The 22,565-nt window shown below is 49.3% G+C and overlaps 1 protein-coding gene across 1 annotated transcript in view; it reads right to left on the bottom strand.

The window, feature by feature from the left end:
- Positions 1–22,565, bottom strand: part of DSCAM (DS cell adhesion molecule) — a 725,315-nt gene that overhangs the window by 108,482 nt on the left and 594,268 nt on the right. Inside the window, 1 exon segment of the mRNA XM_021071497.1 lies at positions 17,044–17,114. Coding sequence (XP_020927156.1) covers positions 17,044–17,114 — 71 coding nt within the window.

Here is a 22,565-nt window from a genome sequence, read left to right on the forward strand (position 1 = left end):
ACTAAACAGAGGGATGAGTTATGTCATGGCCGCAGTGGTTGTGCGTGTTTCCTTCCCAGGGCTCTGGTACAATCTCTGTGCAGACACACTGCTGCACCTGAGAAGGCAGCGATGGCTTTTCTTACAAATGAAAGATGCCCTTTCAATTCCACAGCTTGCAGGTCCCCGATGGCTTTTAAAACCATCTGATAAAGGTCGTGTGGGGGGAACACAGAGTGACCACAAATGGGTGTGGGTTTTGTCGTGGGCGATGAAAATTTTCTAAGACTAGAGTTTGGTGATGGCTGCACATCTCTGTAAATGTGACACACCACTTGAAACAGTGACTGTTACTGCATGTTAATTTCATCCCGGTAAAGCTGTTTTAATAAAAGTTAGTGTGCTGAAGTCCTCTTTAGGTGTCTTCATTATTTTTTTTTAATCTTTTTAGGGCTACACCCTCAGCATATGGAGGCTCCCAGGCTAGGGGTTGAATTGGTACTGAAGCGGCTGGCCTGCACCACAGCCACAGCAACACCGGATCCTAAGCCCACTGAGCAAGGCCAGGGATCGAACCTGCATCCTCGTGGATACTGGTTGGGTTCTTTAGCGCTGAGCCACGAGGTGAACGCCCCTCTATAGTTTTTTAATTGCAACAATATCTTCCCCTCAGCACGACCACCATGAACCACCTATCAATACTCACCACCTCAGCCGAGACCTTACCGCCACCATGCCCGACACACACCCCACCACCCACTTGCCACTCCCTCCAGGACCCCTGTGCCTCCATGACAGTCACAAACATCAGCACTGCCGCCATCGTCCGCACCACCATCCACACCAGCAGCAGTGCCGCCACCATCACCACCACACCCATCACCAGAATTATCACACCGCCTCCACCACCGTCACTGCCAACGTCACCTCCAGTAAGCTCTCTGCCACCTGTACCAACATCACTGCCGCCACCGTCACCCAAGGCTACCACCACCTCTGCCCTCATCACGCCTCCACCAATAAATAACCGCCTTGGCTTTGATGTGTCCACTGCCATCGCCACTGACCGACACCAACATCACGAATGCCATGATGCCACCGCCTCCACCACCAAGTCGGGGGCAACGTCACTGCCGCCAGTCACCAGCAGCACGCCGTCACCTCCAGCTCCACATACGGAAGTCTCGCTTTTTCCAATCGGTGTAATAGGTGATATATATCCCCATTTATCGTCACAACAGCCCCAAGAAGTCTCCTTATGCTGCTTTACAGATGAGGAAGGTCAAAGAGGTTAAAAAACATCTTCCCCAGGCCTTCTCAAGTGTTGTAGTTAGTTTCCATCACTCACAGAGCCCCAAATAACTTCCCCCTTTTTGCAAAGGTTGCTACTTAGGTTGGTAAAGTTACACTGAACAAGACATTTTTAATCAAAGAAAAACTGAACAACTCACATGAAGAGAAAGTATTACATTTTCATGCACAAAAGGAAGTAAAAATTCTAAGTATATCATGTAAAGGGTAAGTTCTATTATTAATTTGTAGGCTGAGACAGAGTTAATTTAGGGATGTGTTAGTATTAAAGAAATCATTGAGGACGTGTTAAAAAAAAACAGATCTCAAACAAAAAATCCATAAATGCAAGAAGTGTGTACACTAAGTGCAGGAAGTTTTAGGGGCTGTCATGAAATTTTCGACATTTTTTGAAAGCGGCTTTGGAGGTTCTCTCGGAGTTGTATGGACAACCGGCCAGTGGGAGCAGGGAGTGTGGACCAGTGGAAGCACTTGAATCCATTTGTCTGGTAGTTCGCTTCATACCATCCTAAGACAAATGAGTGCATAATGCCCTTTTCTTTAAAAGTTGTTTGATGGTATTTAAACAGTTCTGCTTGGAGCATGTCTCTCCTTGGAAACAGGGAGATGGTGGGCTGGTTTACGCAGAGAAGACATCTAAGTGGGAAGGAGCATAGAACCCTCTTCCAGCTCACAAGTGACCTCAAAGAACAAGAGGGCAAATGGGCCAAAAATAACTATTTGCTTTCATCAAACTAAGCGAATGGAGTTAATGGTGGGGTAGGAAGAAAGACAGAAGAAGGAATCGGGTAGGCTTCTTGAAACCGACTTCGAACCTGGGTTGCAAGACATTGGAGAGGACAGGTTTCCCACGAAAGCACACCGATCGTGTCCTCTCCTCCCCACATCCCGGCAGCGCCTGTTGAAAGAGCTGAGCCTACGGATGTCCTTCTGGACTCAGGTCCCCTGGATGCTGCTCGACCTGGGATCCGTCCCCTTTCAGTGCTTGAAGACACACAGAGGATCCACCCTCTTACATTGACCCATCTCAGGAAAGCTCCCTCAGAGAATGGTCTCCTTCGCCTTTTCACCATCACGGCCTGACTCAGTCCATCAACAGCTCAGCCTCGCACTCACGGGAGCTGCCTTTGACCGCCTTCATCCAAGAAACCTTCCCCTTCCTCGGTCTCTGTGATACCCACCCGTCCAGCATCAGCTCCTCCTGTGCCCCCCGTTCACATATCAAATTTCTGCTTTCCAACAACTTGATTGCAAGCGCCGTGAGGACAAGGATCCCTACAGACTTGTTTGAACTCTGACCCACGCCCTTGTCTAAATCGAGACTTCAGTACAGTGGACAGTCTCCAAAAATATTATTGTAGACGAAGAGGGGAACGGATTGGAGCACATAGGAGATACACAAAAGACAGGTAAGAAGGACCTCAGGTGCAGGCTTATCATCTTACTCAGTAAAGGGCTGGTGGCAGGGGTATAAGAGGGTGTAAAGACAGCAGGGATGCCTGGACTCCAGACCCACGATGCAGCTGTCCATCGGAGGCCTGGGTCGGCCAGCTCAGAGGGGGCTCTCAGGCAGTGTGCGCCAGCCTGGATGCACAGAGGCACGTTGAGAGCTGGCTTCCATGTGGTCATGTGGCATGGTGGCCCACCCATCAGGATGGCAGATCCAGGCAGGCTTTAGAGGGACCCATCTCACTTCCTAGGCCCTGTCAGAGAAGAAAGTGACTTCTGAAGAGCCAATCTCTTTGGACGATGCCGTCCGTCTTTGTCTCTTGCTTCTAGAGAATCTGTTCCCTGTTTAGCCAGTCAGTGGGTTAACACAAGTTCACAATAAGTAGCACTAAAGAGGGACCCAGAGAGTTATAGCAAATTCACCTGACAACCCAGCCCTCTTAATACGGACTAAAAGAAGACTTTGGAGAATGAGTAACTGGGAAAAAACAAAGCAAAACCAAACCAAACCACAACAACTACAGTGCAGGAGGGCTCCCTTCACTCCGCAGTAGAGAATTCAACCCTGAGTGCCCGTCACTGCAGGGAGACCTGGTTATTTACCGACTGCCTTGATAAGTGATACCTGAGCATGCGGTTTTACTTTTCCTCACATCCCTTTGAAAGCACGGCAAGGGGAGAAGAAGGCCTCACCCACTGGCTGTTGGATTTCGCATGTGAGGTTCATTATTCGTCCCTGCTGAATCGTCCCCTTCCTTTCCTTCAGCTTTGCAGCCAGGAACCATCCTGATTCCTTTGCTTCTGTCTCATTTATCGGCCCCGTGGCACCCTCTCTCCCCTTCTAGCCCTGACGTTTTTTCTCCTGATTTTGTTCTCCTGTCACCTCGCCAAACAGCCTTCTTTCATCCTTCCCCAAGCCCTTTCTCCAGCCTCCAAATCCCTCCCAACCCCCACTGCCTTTAAGAAACTGTCTCCTTTGATCTCCATGACAACAGGAGCCCCGTGTCCATTTATTTGTGTGGTTTGCAAGTGCCTGCATTTTATGTGTCCACCCGCATCAGCCTGCGAGCCGCCCGTGGCAGATTCTCGGCTCTTTACAGAGACGGTAAAAACGGGATGAGCAAATGCTCACAGCACCAGCGTGGATGTGAGTGATTGGAGCAGGCATCTCTTCTCCAGAAAACCACCAGCCGGGTCTGGTTTCCGGCACGCTCCCTCCCCCTTCCCACTGCTGGGGGATGGACTTTGCTCAATGTCAAGACCCATCTGCTGACCTGGAGGGTCCAACGCCTCCACTGCAGAATTCCCCTTCCAAGAACACGGCATTGCTCCGGCATGTTGCGTGATTCGGTTGAGTCATGATCTGAAGCTTTTCCTTTCAGACCCTCCACATTCAAAACGTAGCCTGTCCTCATTTCCTTTCTATTACAGACGCGGGGGCTGTCTTTTTCATCTCTGCATACCTCCTCGGCTCTGCTGCCCACTCCCCAACATAAACAGTATGTACTCAGTACCTTGATAGTGAATGGATGGGTTGCATTTAAAAACTGCAGCCTGGGGCCTAGTCTATGCGAGGTGTTGTGCATGGGGGGAGACTGCGGTGGAGCCGTGATTAAAGCAGAGTGTGATGCCTGCCTTGCTGAAGGTCGGCACAGGCAGCCTCGGAAGGGAAGGGGAGCGGGGCCTTTCCCAGTGAGGGCAGAAGGATGCGCAGAGAAGGGGGGCAATGGTGCACCAAAGCCAAGAGTGTGCACAGCTGCAGGTGGGGGGGAACAAGAGACCCAGGAGGGGGCGCCCCCTCAGGGAGCATCTGCGGTAATTATGGGGGTGGGGACAGGGGAGGGGGGAAGCCAGGGAAGCACTGGGGCCCCACCCAGACCTGCTGACTCAGAAACTCATGCTGGCTGCAGGGATAGGAGCTGCTGGTCTGGCTTTCAACAAGCCTCCCCCGGATTCTGTGCAACGCTCGCTCATCTGAGAGTTGCTATTGTTGCAGGAAAGTCATTTCAAAGGTTTGGGGTTGGCCTCACTTGGGATGGACTGTTGAGTTAAAAAGCAATGGCTGCCCACTCCCCAGTTTTTCAGGTCACCCCTAACCCAGTCTCCTGGTTTCACTGCAGAACAGAAGGGAATGAATGCAAATAAGACTGTAAGCCCCTTGTGATCCCCAGAGTCATGCAGCAGCAAAGGGGCTGCTCGGGGGGGGGCTTGTTGGGCAGAGCCCCCTGGGGCCCCCCGCCCCCGAGGACCCACAGAGCAGCCTCTCGGGAAGAACGCAGAGTGGGTTTCGAGGGAGCGGAGTCAGAGAGGGAAGGAGCCTTATGTTGGGGCCTCTCGCCTTGGGGCCCCGCTGCACCAAGTTCATGATCTACATGGTAGGTCTTCTCCGAGCGCTGGGAGTGGCCACGTGACTCCCTCCCTCCCTCCCTCCTCCGTGTCACGGTTCACAGAGGAGAGAACGCGGGGGCTGCGTGGCAGGAAATAGAAAGCGAACACGTGCTTAGAACAAAGGGGCTGCGGAAGCGAGGCTGAAGGACAAGGTGCTGGAAGCCTGCCCTATCCTGAGAGGCCGGGCACCAGGCCTGGCAGACGCTGGGCACGCTAGTCCGTTCAGACCTGGCAGCCGAGGAGGAAGTGGTGGCAGCCAAGGGGCTTGGAACACAAAGGCGGCGTTTTAGGAACAGGTTCAGAGAATGCATGGACGTGAGGTGAACTCCTGCACGACAGGACTCAGTTTATTCAATTTCCAAACTGTAGGTGGCTCCCATTTCATTCGCTCATTCGTTCATTCATTCATCGTTCATTCATTCATTCATCCCACCAACAAACATTTGTTGAGTAGCTATTCTTGCTACGCTCCTTCCTTCTTTGTGAAACTTGCTGTCCTTTGCAAATCCCACTCTCTGGTAGCCACATATATGCATTTCTCACCAGCCATAAAGGTTATCCAGGGGTTTCTGCCAATGACCTAACAAAGGAGCTCGCAGCACGTCAGCTCTGAGGTCTCCAGGAATACCCCCCACCGATGTCAAGAGCTCTAGGTGCTGTGCCTCCTACTTAAGGTTCTATTTCCAACTCAGGTAGCTGGTGGGGGTGGGGGTGGGGGTTGCTGCAGCTCTCAGCTGAGCTAGAGAAGACTTCTGACAGACAGACTTTGTCAGAAGGGTGATGCCGCAGTGTCCCAGAGCCTGGGAATGGAGGCAGACCGAGAGAGGGGGCCTCGGTCTGGGAGAGCGTAGGCATCCTGGGTTCAGACCATGGACAGGAGCAGGAAGGGAGTGAGGAGGGGGGCCATGGATGTTTCCATGGGCCAACAAGCTGCGTGGCCAAGGCCCAGCCAGGAAAGAATCCTCCTGGAGACTGAGGCTCTGGGAGACCGGTCCAGCCTGCGTCTCTAAGCCTGCAGACAACAGGGATTTGGAGGAAACAGGTGTGGTTTTGATGGGTACTAGTCTGCGAGCATTAAGGCTGGGGGCCCGACTATTTAGTGGTAGCTGAGTCACCCCAAGGGACTCGGCTCCCCCACGCAGACAGGGGTGTCCAAGCTCGATCAGCCCCTCGGCAGGGAAGGGGGCCTTCATGGATGGCAGAATGGCCATGGAGGGCCAGACGGAGCCATGGCCACGGAGACCTGGGGGGCACAGTTGCCCCAGATCTGCTAAGCCAGCACAAAGGCAGGGAGGAGCTCCTTGGTGCTCTAAATTCCTGCCCGAAGCACTGCTGAACGGGAAGCTACTGTGACGAGCTCCAGCCACGGGGGCCCCCCAGTTCGGGTATCACTCCTAGTCATCAAACACAATTGGCAAACGACGGTCCTGGGGCTGGTCATTTAGCCACTTGCTTGTATATGATCCCTAGCTGGGCATGTTCATATTTTTTACATACTTAAATATTTGCAAAAACGTCAAAAGAGGAAAAATAGTTTGCTACACATGAAAACTGTATGAGCTTTAGGCCAAGTAAAGTTTCACTGGAGCCCAGTGGCACCCTCGCATCTGCGTATCTGCTGTGGCTGCCTTTGATACTGTGGCAGAGTTGGGTGGTTGTGACAGAGAGTATTGGATCTCCGTCCCTCGACAGAAACTGCCTACAGACCCTTGGAGGCCATGGCAGCGTGGGTGGACGGCACCTGCAGGGCGGGGTTTGATGGGTGGGCTGAAGGGCGGAGGCAAGAGGGATGCTGGGGGTGAGAAACGGCGGAAGGAGAGGGGAGGGTCAGAGAAAGGCCAGGGTCGGTCACCCTCCTTGCAGGGTGGCAAAGTCCTAGCCTGTGTTCTAGACCATGATGGAAGAAGATACGAGATAAAGGATGCATATATATGTAGGACTGGGTCATTTTGCTGCACAGCAGGAATGGATAGAATATTCTAAATCAACTATTCTTCAAAAAAATTAAAAACATAGATTAAAAATAGGAAGTCAAGTTTGCCCGAATCAGCAGCAGACCTTCGGTGACGGGTTTGGTATCCGCTATCTACACCTCAGTGATGACTGAAGCGTAGGAGTCTAGTCTCTTGTCGCTATGACAAAGTTACTTGCTCAAGATCATTTTTATTAGATGTAGATAGGGGAGTGATATCTAATTATGCTGAAGTCTAATCCAGCACTTTTCATACTGTGTCAGCGTATCCTCATTATATGTAATGCGCTTGCTGTGGATGCATTTAACTTGTGCTAATCCTCTTTATACATAATGTAATGAAATACCATCAGGTTATATGTTTACATACATTTTTTATTTTCACTGCAAAATTTTACATTCATAAATATATGACACTGTATGTTTTTGTGGCTGTACTATATGCTGTGTACTCAATAGACGATTAAATATTTTGATATTATCCTGACCGTAAACAATTTTTATCCTAATGTCACAACTTTATTATTATTTTTGTTGTTGTTCTGTTTGTTTTGTTTTGGCCCCACCCATAAGCCAATGTACTTATAAAACATGATATTGATGTACTAAATAAAAGACTCATGGCCGGTCACCACGAAATGTCCAAAATGCTCTTTTGGTTCCAAACTAACGTATCCTGCTCACTACTTTTATTTGCATTTCTTATAATATGTTCCATCAGTCAAGGCAAAAATACCATCCTTATCTGCTAAATGAGAGTAACCTGACAGTTCTAAAGCAGAGCAGCGGCGTGTCTGTTCTCACAGAGCCTGTGCTACGCCAGGCTCATCCAGGCGCAGTGTGAAGCTTTCAGAAGAAACCATCTGAAAGGACAGTGAGCTGATGAATGGGCTTGGCCTTGGTCTGAGTCCTCAGTCCAAGCTCCGTCTACATCCTCTCCGCTGAGTCAGCTGAGAAGCCCCGCCTCTTCCCTGGGACTGAATGGAACAAGCCTCCCAGGCTGAGCCCCAGCCAGCCTGTCCTCCCAGCAGGCCCAGGTGCGGGCCTGCATCCCAAACTCTTGGGGGCTCAGCAGTCTTTGGAAAGGTGGCCAGCATCTTGCTGCACTTTGGGGCTGGGAACCAAGAGGCCAGCCTGCTTAGGTTGGGAGGCCAGCCAGGATCCTTTGAGCAGGCAGGCTGGCAGCTCTGCTCTGGGACAGAGAACTGGGGTCCCAATTCCTAGGACCCTAGGAAAAGGCCAACCACTTGGTTAAGCCAAGAGGGCTAATCCAATGAACAAGTAGGGAGAGATGCAGAATAGAGTCCAAAAGAAGCAAATAAGCAATGAATCGTTTAATGACAGGGATCTGAATATTTCACATGTGCGCAAAAACATAAGATGCTAAGATAGTCACGTGGGGCTTTTGAAGGGGTCCAGAGATTTCCAGAGGAAAGGCTCCCCCCTCTTGATATGCATATTTTAACAGGAAAGGAAACAATGTGTGCCTCATGCATCTCTTTAACAAATATTTACTGCGCTTCTACTGGGAATAGAGTGAACAAAGAGAGTACGCCCTCCACCTGCTCAGAGCGTAGGTCCAGTCAACTGTGAGAAGTTACAGGAGAATACTCCTACTGTATGTGGCCGACCAAGAGTTCTGAAATCAGTTTGGATGTTTCTTGTTAGGAGAGAAAGGCTGGGTGGGGGAGGGATAAATTAGGGGGTGGGACTGACATACACACACTACTACATATATAAAATAGCTAGCTGGCAAGGATCTAGGGTGCAGCACAGGGCAGCTACTCAATGCTACGTAATAACCTCTATGGGAAATGAACCTAAAAAAGACGGGATACATGTACACGTGTAACTGATTTACTGTGCTGTACACCTGCAACTGACACAAATCCGTAAGTCAACTGTACTCTCTAAAAACTTTTTTAAAAAAGAGAGGGAAGGGAAGATAATTCCTTAAATACCTGTCAGGCATACTGGTCATCGGATTTTTAATACAACTGCTGAAAATCCAACTCCAGAACCAATGGATTCGTTCATAAAAGAAATGCAAATTTTGCAATTTTTCATAGTCTAAGGATTAAAGCAAAAGTTAAAAAAATTAAGAAAAACTAATTTCAAGGCAGCTCTTTTGAATCTCAGCTGATACAGGAAAGAAGGGTATCAGCTCAGTACTCCAGTTATGCTGAGATTAAGGCCACGATTCAGAAAGAAAATGGTAGCAGGTAAAAATGTACATGTTGCCTATTTTCTTTAACTTTATCAGGGTTGGTAAGATTCATATCATGAGGTTGGAAGGAGTAGGAAGAGGAAATAGTATTTGGTGAATCTTTCCATGTGCTGTGCAATCCTGGCATTCACATACATGAGGGCATCAACTGCTTAGCAGTCAGGTAGAGACAGGTGCCAGGGCAGGGAGGGACCTCTATCTGAAGGTCGCGAGCCCTCAGATCTTGGGCAAATCGTCCACCCTCAGGAGGCTGTGCAGACTTGGGTATACCCAGCACGCAGATAACAAATGCTCCTGGGTTTCCCAGGAATCCCAGCCGGGAACTACCAGGGCTAGGAGATGCTTCTTTCCAGTGAGGCGCCCCTTCTCCTGGAGGCAGAGGGATTTGGAGGTCAGAGTCAAGTGGAGTCTGCAGTGGATTAAATCATTGCTAGGAAGGTCTCTGGAAATAAGGCAGTTGCGAATTTAATTTTTTTCTTTTTTCTTTTTCTTTTTAGGGCTGCACCTGTGGACGTTCCTGGGCTAGGGCTGAAGGGCCGAAGCTGCCAGCCTACGAAACAGCTATGGCAACACTGGATCCGAGCCACATCTGCCACATATGCCACAGCCTGCGGCAATGCCAGATCCTTAACCCACTGAGCATGGCCAGGGATGGAACCCGAAACTTTACTGAGACTATGCTGGGGTCTTAACCCGCTGTGCCACAGTGGGAACTCCACATGGTTTTGAATTTAAATGGCAAACTCAGCCACCTTCCCATTGCAGGGAAGATGTGGTGCTCAGCAGAGGTAATGGGATTTTTCAGATTTACTAAAGCTCAGTTAAATCCTGACATACTCAATGTTCATGTTTCATAGAAATCATGTGTTTCTTCGGCAGTGTTGTTCATGCTAAATAAAATCTCAATCAGAGAGTAGGCTACAAGGGCAAGAAAGTGACAAAATTATCTTCACGAATTTTCTCCTGAGTCAGTTAGACCACTGTTTTCCGTAATGCAACGTTTAAGCAGTTGAAAACTTCACATTTTAAGCATATCCTATGGCTCTAAACAAGATTTCTCATTCAAAACAAAACATTTATGTCAACGAGAAAAAAAAAAGGTCTCTGCCTTAAATTGCATTCTCTGGGTAAATGTTTTGAGATACCTATAATAATTAAATATTCTAAACTCTGAAAGTTTTATTTTTTTGTTTTTTGATTTTTTAGGGCCACACCCATCTTAGCATCTTTATTTACCTCAAAATACATAATGAAAGTATTGAGAAGGTCCTTCTAAGCCTTCGTCCGACATAAAATAGACAATTTAAAATAGAACCTGGAACAACTATATGGCAACAAGTTTGACAATCTGGAAGAAATGGACAATTTTCTAGAACCTTACAGCTTGCTGAAACTGAATCAAGAAGAAACAGACCAACTGAACAGACCGATCACTAGAAATGAAATTGAAGAGGTCATAAAAACACTCCCTACAAATAAAAGTCCAGGACCAGATGGCTTCACAGGCGAATTCTATCAAACATATAAAGAGGATCTGATGCCCATCCTCCTTAAACTCTTTCAAAAGGTTGAAGAAGAAGGAATACTCCCAAAGACATTCTATGAGGCCACCATCACCCTAATTCCAAAACCAGACAGAGATACCACCAAAAAAGAAAACTATCGCCCAATATCATTGATGAATATAGATGCAAAAATTCTCAACAAAATCTTAGCCAACCGAATCCAACAACATATCAAAAAAATTATACACCATGACCAGGTAGGGTTCATCCCAGGTTCACAAGGATGGTTCAACATACGCAAATCATTCAACGTCATACACCACATTAACAAAAAAAAAGTCAAAAATCATATGATCATCTCAATAGACGCAGAAAAAGCATTTGACAAAGTTCAACATCCATTCATGATCAAGACCCTCGCCAAAGTGGGTATAGAGGGAACATTCCTGAATATCATCAAAGCCATTTATGATAAACCCTCAGCAAATATAATACTCAATGGGGAAAAACTGAAAGCCTTCTCACTCAAATCTGGAACAAGACAGGGATGCCCACTCTCACCACTGCTCTTCAACATAGTTTTGGAAGTCCTAGCCACAGCAATTAGACAAACAAAAGAAATAAAAGGCATCCATATAGGAAGAGAAGAGATCAAACTGTCACTGTATGCAGATGACATGATACTATACATAGAAAACCCTAAGGACTCAACCCCAAAACTCCTTGAACTGATTCATAAATTCAGCAAAGTAGCAGGATATAAGATTAACATTCAGAAGTCAGTTGCATTTCTGTATACCAGCAATGAAATATTAGAAAAGGAATACAAAAATACGATACCTTTTAAAATTGCACCTCACAAAATCAAATACCTCAGAATACACCTGACCAAAGAGGTAAAGGACCTATATGCCGAGAACTATAAAACTTTAATCAAAGAAATCAAAGAAGATGTAAAGAAATGGAAAGATATTCCATGTTCCTGGATTGGGAAAATCAATATTGTAAAAATGGCCATACTACCCAAAGCAATCTACAGATTCAATGCAATCCCTATCAAATTACCCAGTACATTTTTCACAGAACTAGAACAAACAATCCAAACATTTATATGGAACCACAAAAGACCCAGAATCGCCAAAGCAATCCTGAGAAACAAAAACCAAGCAGGAGGCATAACTCTCCCAGACTTCAAGAAATACTACAAAGCCACAGTCATCAAAACAGTGTGGTACTGGTATCAAAACAGACAGACAGACCAATGGAACAGAATCGAGAACCCGGAAATAAACCCTGACACCTATGGTCAGTTAATCTTTGACAAGGGAGGCAAGAACATAAAATGGGAAAAAGAAAGTCTATTCAGCAAGCATTGCTGGGAAACCTGGACAGCTGCATGCAAAGCAATGAAACTAGAACACACCCTCACACCATGCACAAAAATAAACTCAAAATGGCTGAAAGACTTAAATATACGACAGGACACCATCAAACTCCTAGAAGAGAACTAGGCAAAACACTCTCTGACATCACATCATGAATATTTTCTCAGGTCAGTCTCCCAAAGCAATAGAAATTAGAGCAAAATAAACCCATGGGACCTCATCAAACTGAAAAGCTTTTGCACAGCAAAGGAAACTCAAAAGAAAACAAAAAGACAACTTACAGAATGGGAGAAAATAGTTTCAAATGATGCAACCAACAAGGGCTTAATCTCTAGAATATATAAACAACTTATACAACCCAACAGCAAAAAAGCCAATCAATCAATGGAAAAATGGGCAAAAGACCTGAATAGACATTTCTCCAAAGAAGATATACAGATGGCCAACAAACACATGAAGAAATGCTCAACATTGCTGATTATATGAGAAATGCAAATCAAAACTACCATGAGATACCACCTCACACCAGTCAGAATGGCCCTCATTAATAAATCCACAAATAACAAGGACTGGAGGGGCTGTGGAGAAAAGGGAACCCTCCTGCTCTGTTGGCGGGAATGCAAACTGGTACAGCCACTATGGAGAACAGTTTGGAGATACCTTAGAAATCTATCCATAGAACTTCCATACGACCCCGCAATCCCACTCTTGGGCATCTATCCGGACAAAACTCTACTTAAAAGAGACACATGCACCTGCATGTTCATTGCAGCACTATTCAGAATAGCCAGGACATGGAAAAACCCAAATGTCCATTGACAGATGATTGGATTCGGAAGAGGTGGTATATATACACAATGGAATACTACTCAGCCATAAAAAAGAATGACATAATGCCATTTGCAGCTACATGGATGGAACTAGAGAATCTCATACTGAGTGAAATGAGCCAGAAAGACAAAGACAAATACCATACTATACCACTTATAAATGGAATCTAATATGCAGCACAAATGAACATCTCCTCAGAAAAGAAAATCATGGACTTGGAGAAAAGACTTGTGGCTGCCTGATGGGAGGGGGAGGGAGTGGGAGGGATCGGGAGCTTGGGCTTATCAGACACAACTTAGAATAGATTTACAAGGAGATCCTGCTGAGTAGCATTGAGAACTTTGTCTAGATACTCATGTTGCAACAGAACAAAGGGTGGGGGAAAATGTAATTGTAATGTATACATGTAAGGATAACTTGATCCCCTTGCTGTACAGTGGGAAAAAAAAATAAAAAATAAAATAAATAAATAAATAAATAAATAAATAAAATAAATAAAACAGAACCTGGACGATGCCTCTACATTTCAGTGGCCTGAGCTGGCACCTCAGCGGCGCGCAGATGTCCGTCTCCTCTGCGTTCTGTCCCACACTTCTGGGGTCACTCCTGCCATTTTTCTTGCAGTAAAGAGTCACAGAGACTCCAGCAGCGAGGCTGGTTGGTCTGGTACCTGGAGCGCAGGTCACACCATTAGGTGTCCAGCCCTAAACGATCCAGTGATTTTACTGTAGCCTGAATCAGACCCTCGCCCTTGACGACAGCCTGGTGTTTGGAGATCCTGAAAGCCAGGGTGCCTTCTGCACTGCTGCTTCCGAGAGACCTGGGCTTCAGAGGCGGGCGTCACAGGCACCCTGTCATTCCCGACTCAGATACGCACACATTCATCAGCGCCATCTGTCCACGCAGACCTGCCAGCCACTGGGATCAAAGCCAAACAAGACCCTCCCTGCTTCTCGGGAGCTCACACAGCAGCAGCAGAGAGGCACCCAAAAGGACCATGGAAAGCACGTGATGGGGACTGCCTGGAGTTGTCACCCAGAGTCACAGGGGCCACAAGCGTGGGGTGAAGTCCACTTGGAAAAGCCCCACGTCTCCACGAGGGAGCCGGGCAGGACCGCAGGGCCGAGCAAGCAGGACTGGATGGGGGTGGGGGGTGGGATGCAGACGGCGAGGGCGGTGATGAGGGGGGAGGAGCGCGGAGGACAGTGTGCCCCTCCCCCGGTCCCTTAGAACTGGGGGAAGGAGGCAAACCTGAGACGTGGTGCAGCAGCCCGACGCTGACCGCTAGGCTGTCCTTTGAGGGGGCGGGAGTCTACAGTCTGGGCCATGGGCAACCTCCGCTGGACTTGAAAATTTAAAAAGTTGAATAGATTTCCCGTCGTGGCGCAGCAGAAACGAATCTGACTAGGAACCACAGGGTTGCGGGTTCGATCCCTGGCCTTGCTCAGTGGGTTGAAGATCTGGCGTTGCCGTGAGCTGTGGCGTAGGTCGCAGATGCGGCTCGGATCTGGCATTGCTGTGGCTGTGGCGAAGGCCCGCAGCTACAGCTCCGATTAGACCCCTAGCCTGGGACCTCCACATGCCGCCAGTGTGGCTCTAAAAGGACAAAAGCCAAAAAAAAAAAAAGAAAAAGAAACAGAAAATTTAGAAAGTGGAAACTTTTCTTTGGTGAAAGACATAACTAAAACAAAAGGGAGGTTGATTAATTTTGTTCACGAGAAGCTGTGGTTCCAGAAGTGTTGCTTGAACAGGGATGATTACGCAAATCCAGCATCTGCCTCTGACCTAATGAAGGGGCCGCCAAGCTGCCTCTGACCTTGAAGAGGTTCAGTGTCTAAAATGGCTGTATTCCCCCCGCCCCCAATGCCCGGAGCTGCTCTTCCCTCTGTCTTTCCATCCAGTGCACTTTACTTCTGACGAGTCCTTGTGACCCCCGGGGGGGTCTCGGCCTCCGTCCCCCGATGCCTCCATCCTGCCTGGCGGAGGTGGGGCCCCTCCTTGGGCTAACACGCTTCTCCCTCGCTCTTTACTTCCTCCTTTCTCCTCCTTCCTATTAACCTCTCCACCCAAAGTGTAGACCATAAGATGATGTAAGGACCCCCCTTTGGATGACCTAGACTTGCGTGCGGTTTGGTGGACTCAGTGACGCACCTTCAGGACACAATCAGGCCAGCGTGAGTGAGAGCTGATCAGTGGGCAGCCCCCCTCCCCTTCGTGGTACCTACATACCTGCCTGCTGCCGAGAGGCTGGGCAAGAGCAGCCCGCTACCCCGGATAAATTCTGGTCCCGCGAACAGGACGATACCATCGGTTCCCAGACTAACAGAGGCAAGGTCTCCTTTGAAGAGTCCACCACTTGCTCATCCTTTTGACATCAAGAAGAAATTTAACTGCAATCTACTGACCTTTCCTGCTGCTTTTCTATGGCGACAGAAAGGATGCAATACCATGCAAAGCCTCTGAAGTGTCTATTTTTAGTTATGAGAGCTCTGTGGACAGACACCTCTCTCATGCAGGACACAGAAAGCTCCAGGGGCCACCGTAATAGCTGGTCTTTTCAGTGGCAAAAGGCAAGAGAATGCGGAGGGCTTGCGGGTGAAACGTCCTAGTTTTAAGTCAAGGCAGAGTGAGTCAGCAATCCCTTTGCAGAGCGGCGGGGCTGCGTGTGGGGCTGCGGCTTGCCGCGGGCCTTTCATGACACAGTGTGTGATGCTCCCAGCTGGCAGATGTGCCCACAAAGGTGAACAGCCCCCTCCCCACGCCGCTCGCTCGGCCTGCCCTGTCTGAGAGCCGAACAGTCGTGGCCTGCTGCCCGCTGGAGTCACACCTTGATGGCCGGGGCCGTAAAAATTCGCACAAAGGGGCTTTTTGCATGAACCTGTGTTAAGACCCGAGGGGGTGCCCACCCCAACCAGGAAAACCCTTTTTTTTTGTTAGAGAGGCTGGTCAATGTATGAAAGAGCTGACGCTAGAAGGAAAAACAAAAAACAAAAAACAAAACAAAAAACAAGAGGTGCACCGGATGAGGTTTTCAAGGGGCAGCGAGGTGTGCGGTTTGAAGACCTCGCTGTGGCTGTCACCTTCCCCTCTGAGTGAGGACACAGACAAAAGGGGGAGGGAAGAGCTAAGAGGAAAAGACCCGCGACGAGAGAGAGACCTCGACTGGAAAGCCAGTGCCGCTTTGCAGACGGTGCAACAGCCTTCCAGACAAACTGGAAGCGGGCGAAAGCAGCGAGCTCCAGGAGCACATAGAGGAGGGGACGAATTCCCAAGCGGCTCAGCCCCCAGGAAAGTGACTTCATGGTCCCTGGGGCAGCGGTGCCCCCCATGCTGCTTTGTGCCGAGCCTGGGCCGGACTATAACTCAGCACTGCTGCCTTCAGGGAGAACGTTTTCTCAGGAGAAACTCGGCAGGAGCAGACGGCAGGCTGAGCGCCCTGGTTGTTTGCAGTGCGGCTCAAGGTTTCTCTTCCAGCAGCTGGGGACGAGCCCTCGGCTGACCAGCAGCCAGTCTGTCCCTGCTGGCCTGGCTGGGGGCACCACTGTCTGCAGCTGGGCTGCGCGAGGCCCCAGCGGGCTGGGGGCACGATGAGCCTCTCCTCTCTGCCTCTTGCTGGGCTCTCTGCCATACTGCGAGTTACCATTTAGGAAAAGCAATCGGGAAAAAGCTTCCCCTGGAACGAAATTAATGCGTGCACTCATGCACGCCTGTCTCAGGATGTGCATGGAGAAGGGCACGTGGCACCCAGTCAGGATCCAACCCTCAACACAAGGCACCGGACCTTCACCCTCTGTAGATACGGGATTTGCTGTGAAAGTATTCAAAATGGGGATATAAATATTGGACTTTCACGAGAGGGCTTTTAATCAAACTGTGCAAAACAACAGCTTCATAAAACGTTCACGTCCTGGCATCCTATGACTTGAGGTGAGTGAAGTGCCCCCCCCCGGCCCCCCAGGAAAAAGCGCCAGGCAGACAGGTGTTTGCTCCATTTACCTTCCAGGTGACCCTGATGCTCTGAGATGATACGGGCTCCAGGTGGACTTCCTGCGGTGGGCCATCGGGAGCTGGGAAGACCAAACGCACAGGTTAGAGACTGGATCAGGGCGGGCTGGAGCCCACACAGCAACACACAGCCCCGGCAACACAGCGCTGTTTTCAGCTTTAGTGGGAAAACCCATTTTGCAGAGTCACTGTGTACAAAATTTACCTTGTGCTCACCTGCTCCTAGAAAGAAATCAATTCGGAGGCCCTGTCTTTGTACTCTTCCTCATCTTATTTTTGACACCTTGATAGGTCAACTTCCAGGCAACAAACTACTGTAATGCATTTCTTTGATAAAACTCTATCATGGCGGGTTCAAGATTCCTCTCGTTCTTCTGGAAGTCTTGTTTGGGGTCCATCCCTCAGGATGCTCGGAAATACTTGGGGAGGGAAAAAAAAGGGGGCCTCTGCCTCTGAGCCTCTTTGATTTTTTAGTTCTCTATACGTTCCCGCAAAAAAACTCTTAATCTGGGGCTGTAGCCAGAGGGCAGGCACAGAGCTGCAAAGTAAAACAAAGCACGTGACTTACACCTGCGTGTTTCCCGTGGCTGTAGGGGTGCCAACTACACTGGGGACGGTCGACGGCTGTGGACCGGGTACCATGTGCGTAGCGTAGCACTCAGAGGGGACACCCCTGTCCTGCAAGAGCTTGTCATCTAATCAGGACCCCGAGAGGAAGATGACACAGCACACAGTCAAGTATCTTCTGAGAAGCAGAAGCAAAGGTAACCCAGAGCTCGACGGGAAGACACCCCACTGGATGACAACATACTGTCCACGAGACAGTTTTTCCATTACTGCTGAGCTGCAAAAGGGCCATTTCTCTGGGCATGGACTTGCCGGTTTGCAGAAAGGTGAGGGCACTGGGAGAGAAGAAAACGGGAATGGTGACCAAACCCACCTGAACGTTTGGAAGTGGGAGGAAGGGGAGAAAGGCCACACTGGGGGTGCGGAGGGAGCGAGGGGAACACGTGCTCCATTTTTCAGAGAGAGAAGCCCGAGGGATACCACGACTGTGGAGTTGCTAAGGTGATGGGCGTTTGACGCTTTCTGCCTGGGTTCCAAGTCCAGCTCCCTCACTTAGGAGCTGAGTGGTTTGGGCAGGATACTTAATTTTCCTGTGCCTCAGTTTCCTTCCTCAGATAATGGGACCATAACATTAACGTCAGGGTTGTAACGAAAACAGTGCGCTCGGAACACAGCAGCAGTGATGGTGACTGTTCTCGCTGCGCGTTGGGACGGTCAGAGGAGAAGCTCAGATGAGCAAAAAAAAAAGTTGCTCTTGAAGGAACAACATCCCAGTAGAGAAAGAAGCAAGAGGATGGAAGCGGGGGGCGGGGGCATCAAAAAACGTCACTGGGACGGGAGGAGGAGGGAGCAAGGTGAGCGAGGCCCCAGGGACACTTGCTCCTTCGTTCAAATGATTCTTTCTTCTCACCAGAATCAGAAGGAGTTAGAAGGGGAGAAGAGTGGGCACCAGGAACACAGTAGAAGGTTGGACTATTGCAGTAGCCTGTGGGAAAGAGTATGCCCTGCTGAAGAGAACACGGACCCATGGGCGACTTCACTGATGAGGATAACGTAAAGGAGGAAGGGTGCCTGGTCACCAGACTTTATGAGGCCACTGTCATGCGCAGGAGAAATGTCGCTGGGCATTTTTGCGCGGTTAAGCAGTGCCAAGGGGAGGGAAGCAATGACTGCTGGGATTGCCACTAAGTGGAGGAAGACGACCTGAAGGCTGCTCCCAACAGGAAGGGAGGGGGACAACTCCACAGTCTGGTGGGAGAGTGGGAACATAAGGATGCCAAGAAAGGGAGCCGATTTTCCAGAAAAGACGATTCATTACATCCTAGAAATATGAATTTGAAGGCAAGTGGGGCTATGGAGGTTTTGTCTGCTCAGCCACGGGAGGCGTTTACAAGAACCAGGGAGAGTCAGGTCTCAGGCTGCTCCCTTCTGCCAGCTCCCCTTGCAGTCCAGCCCGTGCCCTCTCTGGAATCTGCTCAAACATCCCTGCCCTCTGCTCTCCTGGCCTCTGTCCCCACCAGGCTCAGAGCCTCTGCCCCCACAGCCTATTCCAGCCCAGCATCCACGCCTGGCCCCGGCTGCAGTTTTGCTCCTAAACGTTCATTTTGGTCTTCATTTTACCTCTTTCGAGGGGGCATGAACCTGGAGCACAGACTGCCCCATCAGTGTCTGCCTTCCTGCCCCCCAGGTCCCAGCCCCGGCCATCAGCACAGTGGAATCCAAATGCCTGTCCTCGGGCAGGTCGGAGCCCGTCTTTTCCCGCCCTCCTTGGCTTGGGGACCCGTCACAGCAGGGTCAGGTGTACGTCTGCGGCTGATGTCTGTCTGCACGTCTGTCTTTCCCTCTTCCCCCAACAGACTGGAAACTGTGTGGCCCCAGGAACCGTGTCCAGAGCAGGTTCTCGCTGTGAAGGATGGAGCAGGGTGCAGAGGTTGGAGCTCGGAGCCCGCCTCTCCCTCCCCAGCAGGTCACGGGGACCCTGAGTTTTCTGGGGGTCCAGCAGCCTCCTGGATTTACTAATTCTTCAGATGAAAAGGCTGTGCCAGCACTGAGGCCAGTGTCTAGAACAGTCACCAAGGGAGAGGCTGGCATCCAGTGCACTGTGGCCATTTTTATGGCTCTGCACCAAATTTCTGCCAAGCCCTTTACGCGGGAACATTTCAGGTCCAAGAGAGCACGCGGAACAGATCCCCTTCCCACACGGGCAGTTCTGTGCTTCATCCATAAAAATCCTTGAAAGCCTCTTTCAAGGCCTGACAACAAGACCGACGCTTGATTATTTTAATGTAATTGTGCGAAATCAGACCGAGCAAGGAGACTGCCTGCTAGAAATTGAGTCAGTGTTGGGGCACAGCCCACTCTGTACCCTTTGGCCCTTTGGCCTCTGCGCCACTTTCTCTGGGGAGGGCAGAGTCACAACCTTTCTTTTCTTTTCTTTATTTTCTTTGCTTTTTAGGGCCGCACCCACAGCATATGGAGGTTCCCAGCCTAGGGGTTGGATTAGAGCTGTAGCCACCATTCAACACCACAGCCAGCAATGTGAGACCTGAGCCTCATCTGCAACCTACACCACAGCTCATGGCAGTGCCGGATCCTTAACCCACTGAATGAGGCCAGGGATCGAACCTTCACCCACAAGGACACTATATGGCGTTCTTAACCTGCTGAGCCCCAACGGGAACACCAGCCTTCATTTTCTTGTTGAGACAGATTCGTAGTCAAAAGCAGAGGTACCAGGACAGTGTTTTTTTAAAATGCTCTCAATTCTATCAGAAAACATTAAGTTGATGATGCAATTGAGAATTGGGGGCAATTTGCTTTTTTCAACCTAGTCTGGTGTTTGATGAAGGCCCCCCATGAAGTATGGGGGTGGGCAGTCCCTGCCTCCAGGACAGACCTGACTATTGTTTGTTTGTTTGTCTTTTTAGGGCTGAATCTGAGGCATATGGAGGTTCCCAGGCTAGGGGTCGAATCGAAGCTCCAGCTGTTGGTCTATACCACAGCCACAGCATCACAGGATCCGAGCCAAGTCTGTGACCTACACCACAGCTCATGGCAACACCGGATCCTTAACCCACCGAGCGAGGCCAGGGATTGAACCTGAGTCCTCATAGATGCTAGTCAGGTTTGTTAACCACTGAGCCACGATGGGAACTCCAGACCTGGCTGTTGTTAAGAACACAAAACCGTTTTTACTTAGCCTATCAGGACTCCAGTGGTTCGTTAGTAATTAATTCATCTATTCATCTGACCGGTCTCTGAAATGAAGGAATTTAGATCTTTCCGCTGTTAAAAATAAAGTCACAATAGAAACGGTATGAAGACCGAGCTAAAAGAATGTAACCTTACACACATTAGAACCGTGGCCAATGGAATTAGGGAGAATGTTTGTCTGGGCGCTGAATTTTCCACGCTAGGTTTCTCAAGCCGTATAAGAACAAAACTTTAAAATGATACAAAAAGGAAGTCTGCGTCCGGAATATTCGTGTTTCCTTACAACTCCTGAGCTGTGCTTTTGCTTCCCCGTGGGGCCTCGTCTCATCACAAAAGGCCAATTTCTGTAACATCATAAAATCCGTAGCAGACGGGATTCCCGATGCTGACATGATAGAGGATCAACCATCAGGCATCCACGCACTTACTAAATTTGAAACCCGCGTGGACACTGAAGAATTTATTTACACGCGCTCGAACTGAAGCTATACTATAAACAGAAAACATAGTTTTTTATACCAGAACATCTGGATGTTTTCCTGTGGGAAGAGAAGGCTAAAGGGAAGAATTAAGGACCGATGGATGTGATTTTCCAAAATACATACCCTCCGCATTTCTACAGAAGCCCAAACTCTTCGATCTGTGAGTAAGAAGTGATCAGTGAAGTGACACGTGCAGACTGTATTTACAGCTCCCAATGTTGCTTCCAGGCAAGGCGAGGTTCACTAATTCTGTTCGGCTGAAAATACTGCAATGGCAGACACTTCCTAGCTGTCAAAGCTGTCGTTGCCAAGGTTCAAACCTCACCATTTTCTTCTGCCCTCAAAACAGTCCCTCCTCCATGGATCAGTCTCCGGCTTCACCCAGAGGCGTGGGGCTTAATAGCTGATGGGGCAGCATCGAGCCGCCCAAGGGAAGTGCTCCGAAAAGTCTATCTTGTTCCTTACTGGGGAATTTACTGAAGGCGTGCTGTGTGCCAGGTCCAAAGCTGGGCAGAGACTGGGTGCAAAAACGGGAAAAACAAGGACCGAGGGGCAACCGCGTGACCCCAGCTACATGGTCACCCCTGGTAGAAGCAGCGTGGGTGAGCAGAACGTTCTTTGCTGGGCAGAGGTGCCCAAGACAGGGCAGGGCTTAATAAAAACCAACGCAGAACCAGGAAGGGGTGATCCCTAGATGGGGAGGATGAATTCATTTAATAGTTACTTATTGAATCAATAGCTTATTCACGTAAACTATGATTTATTTAGCACCTATTAAATAAATGCCGTGCCAAATGCTGGACTGGGTGTCTGGGACACAGCAGGGAACAAAGTGGCAACTCTTCCTGCCTCCCTGGGAGGGACCAAAAATAGATGGTAAAGCAAAGAAATCCGCATTGCTGTGGCATCTGACGGCGACGGGTTCTTTTCCTTTTTAAAGGGGATGCTAAAGGAGGGAGGCACCCGGGGTCCTGAGTGGCCAGTGGGTTGGGACTTAACCAGGGAGGTCAGGGCAGGACCCACTGAGAAGATGCTATTGGAGCAAAGACCTGAAGGCAGTGTCGGAGGAGGGGGAAAGACATTCCAAACCATCCCAGAATAATTCCAGACTCTTCCAGAACGTTCCGGGATAGCGGGGGGAATGTACTGGGCATGGCTGAGGAACAGCAAGAAGGGCAGGGATGTACTTAGGCCTAACTTCCAACATTTCTCAATGGACGCTGGACAAAATGACAGCTACAGAAAGGAGGG

This window comes from Sus scrofa, chromosome 13, assembly GCF_000003025.6.
Source record: "Sus scrofa isolate TJ Tabasco breed Duroc chromosome 13, Sscrofa11.1, whole genome shotgun sequence".
Lineage (NCBI taxonomy): Eukaryota > Metazoa > Chordata > Mammalia > Artiodactyla > Suidae > Sus > Sus scrofa.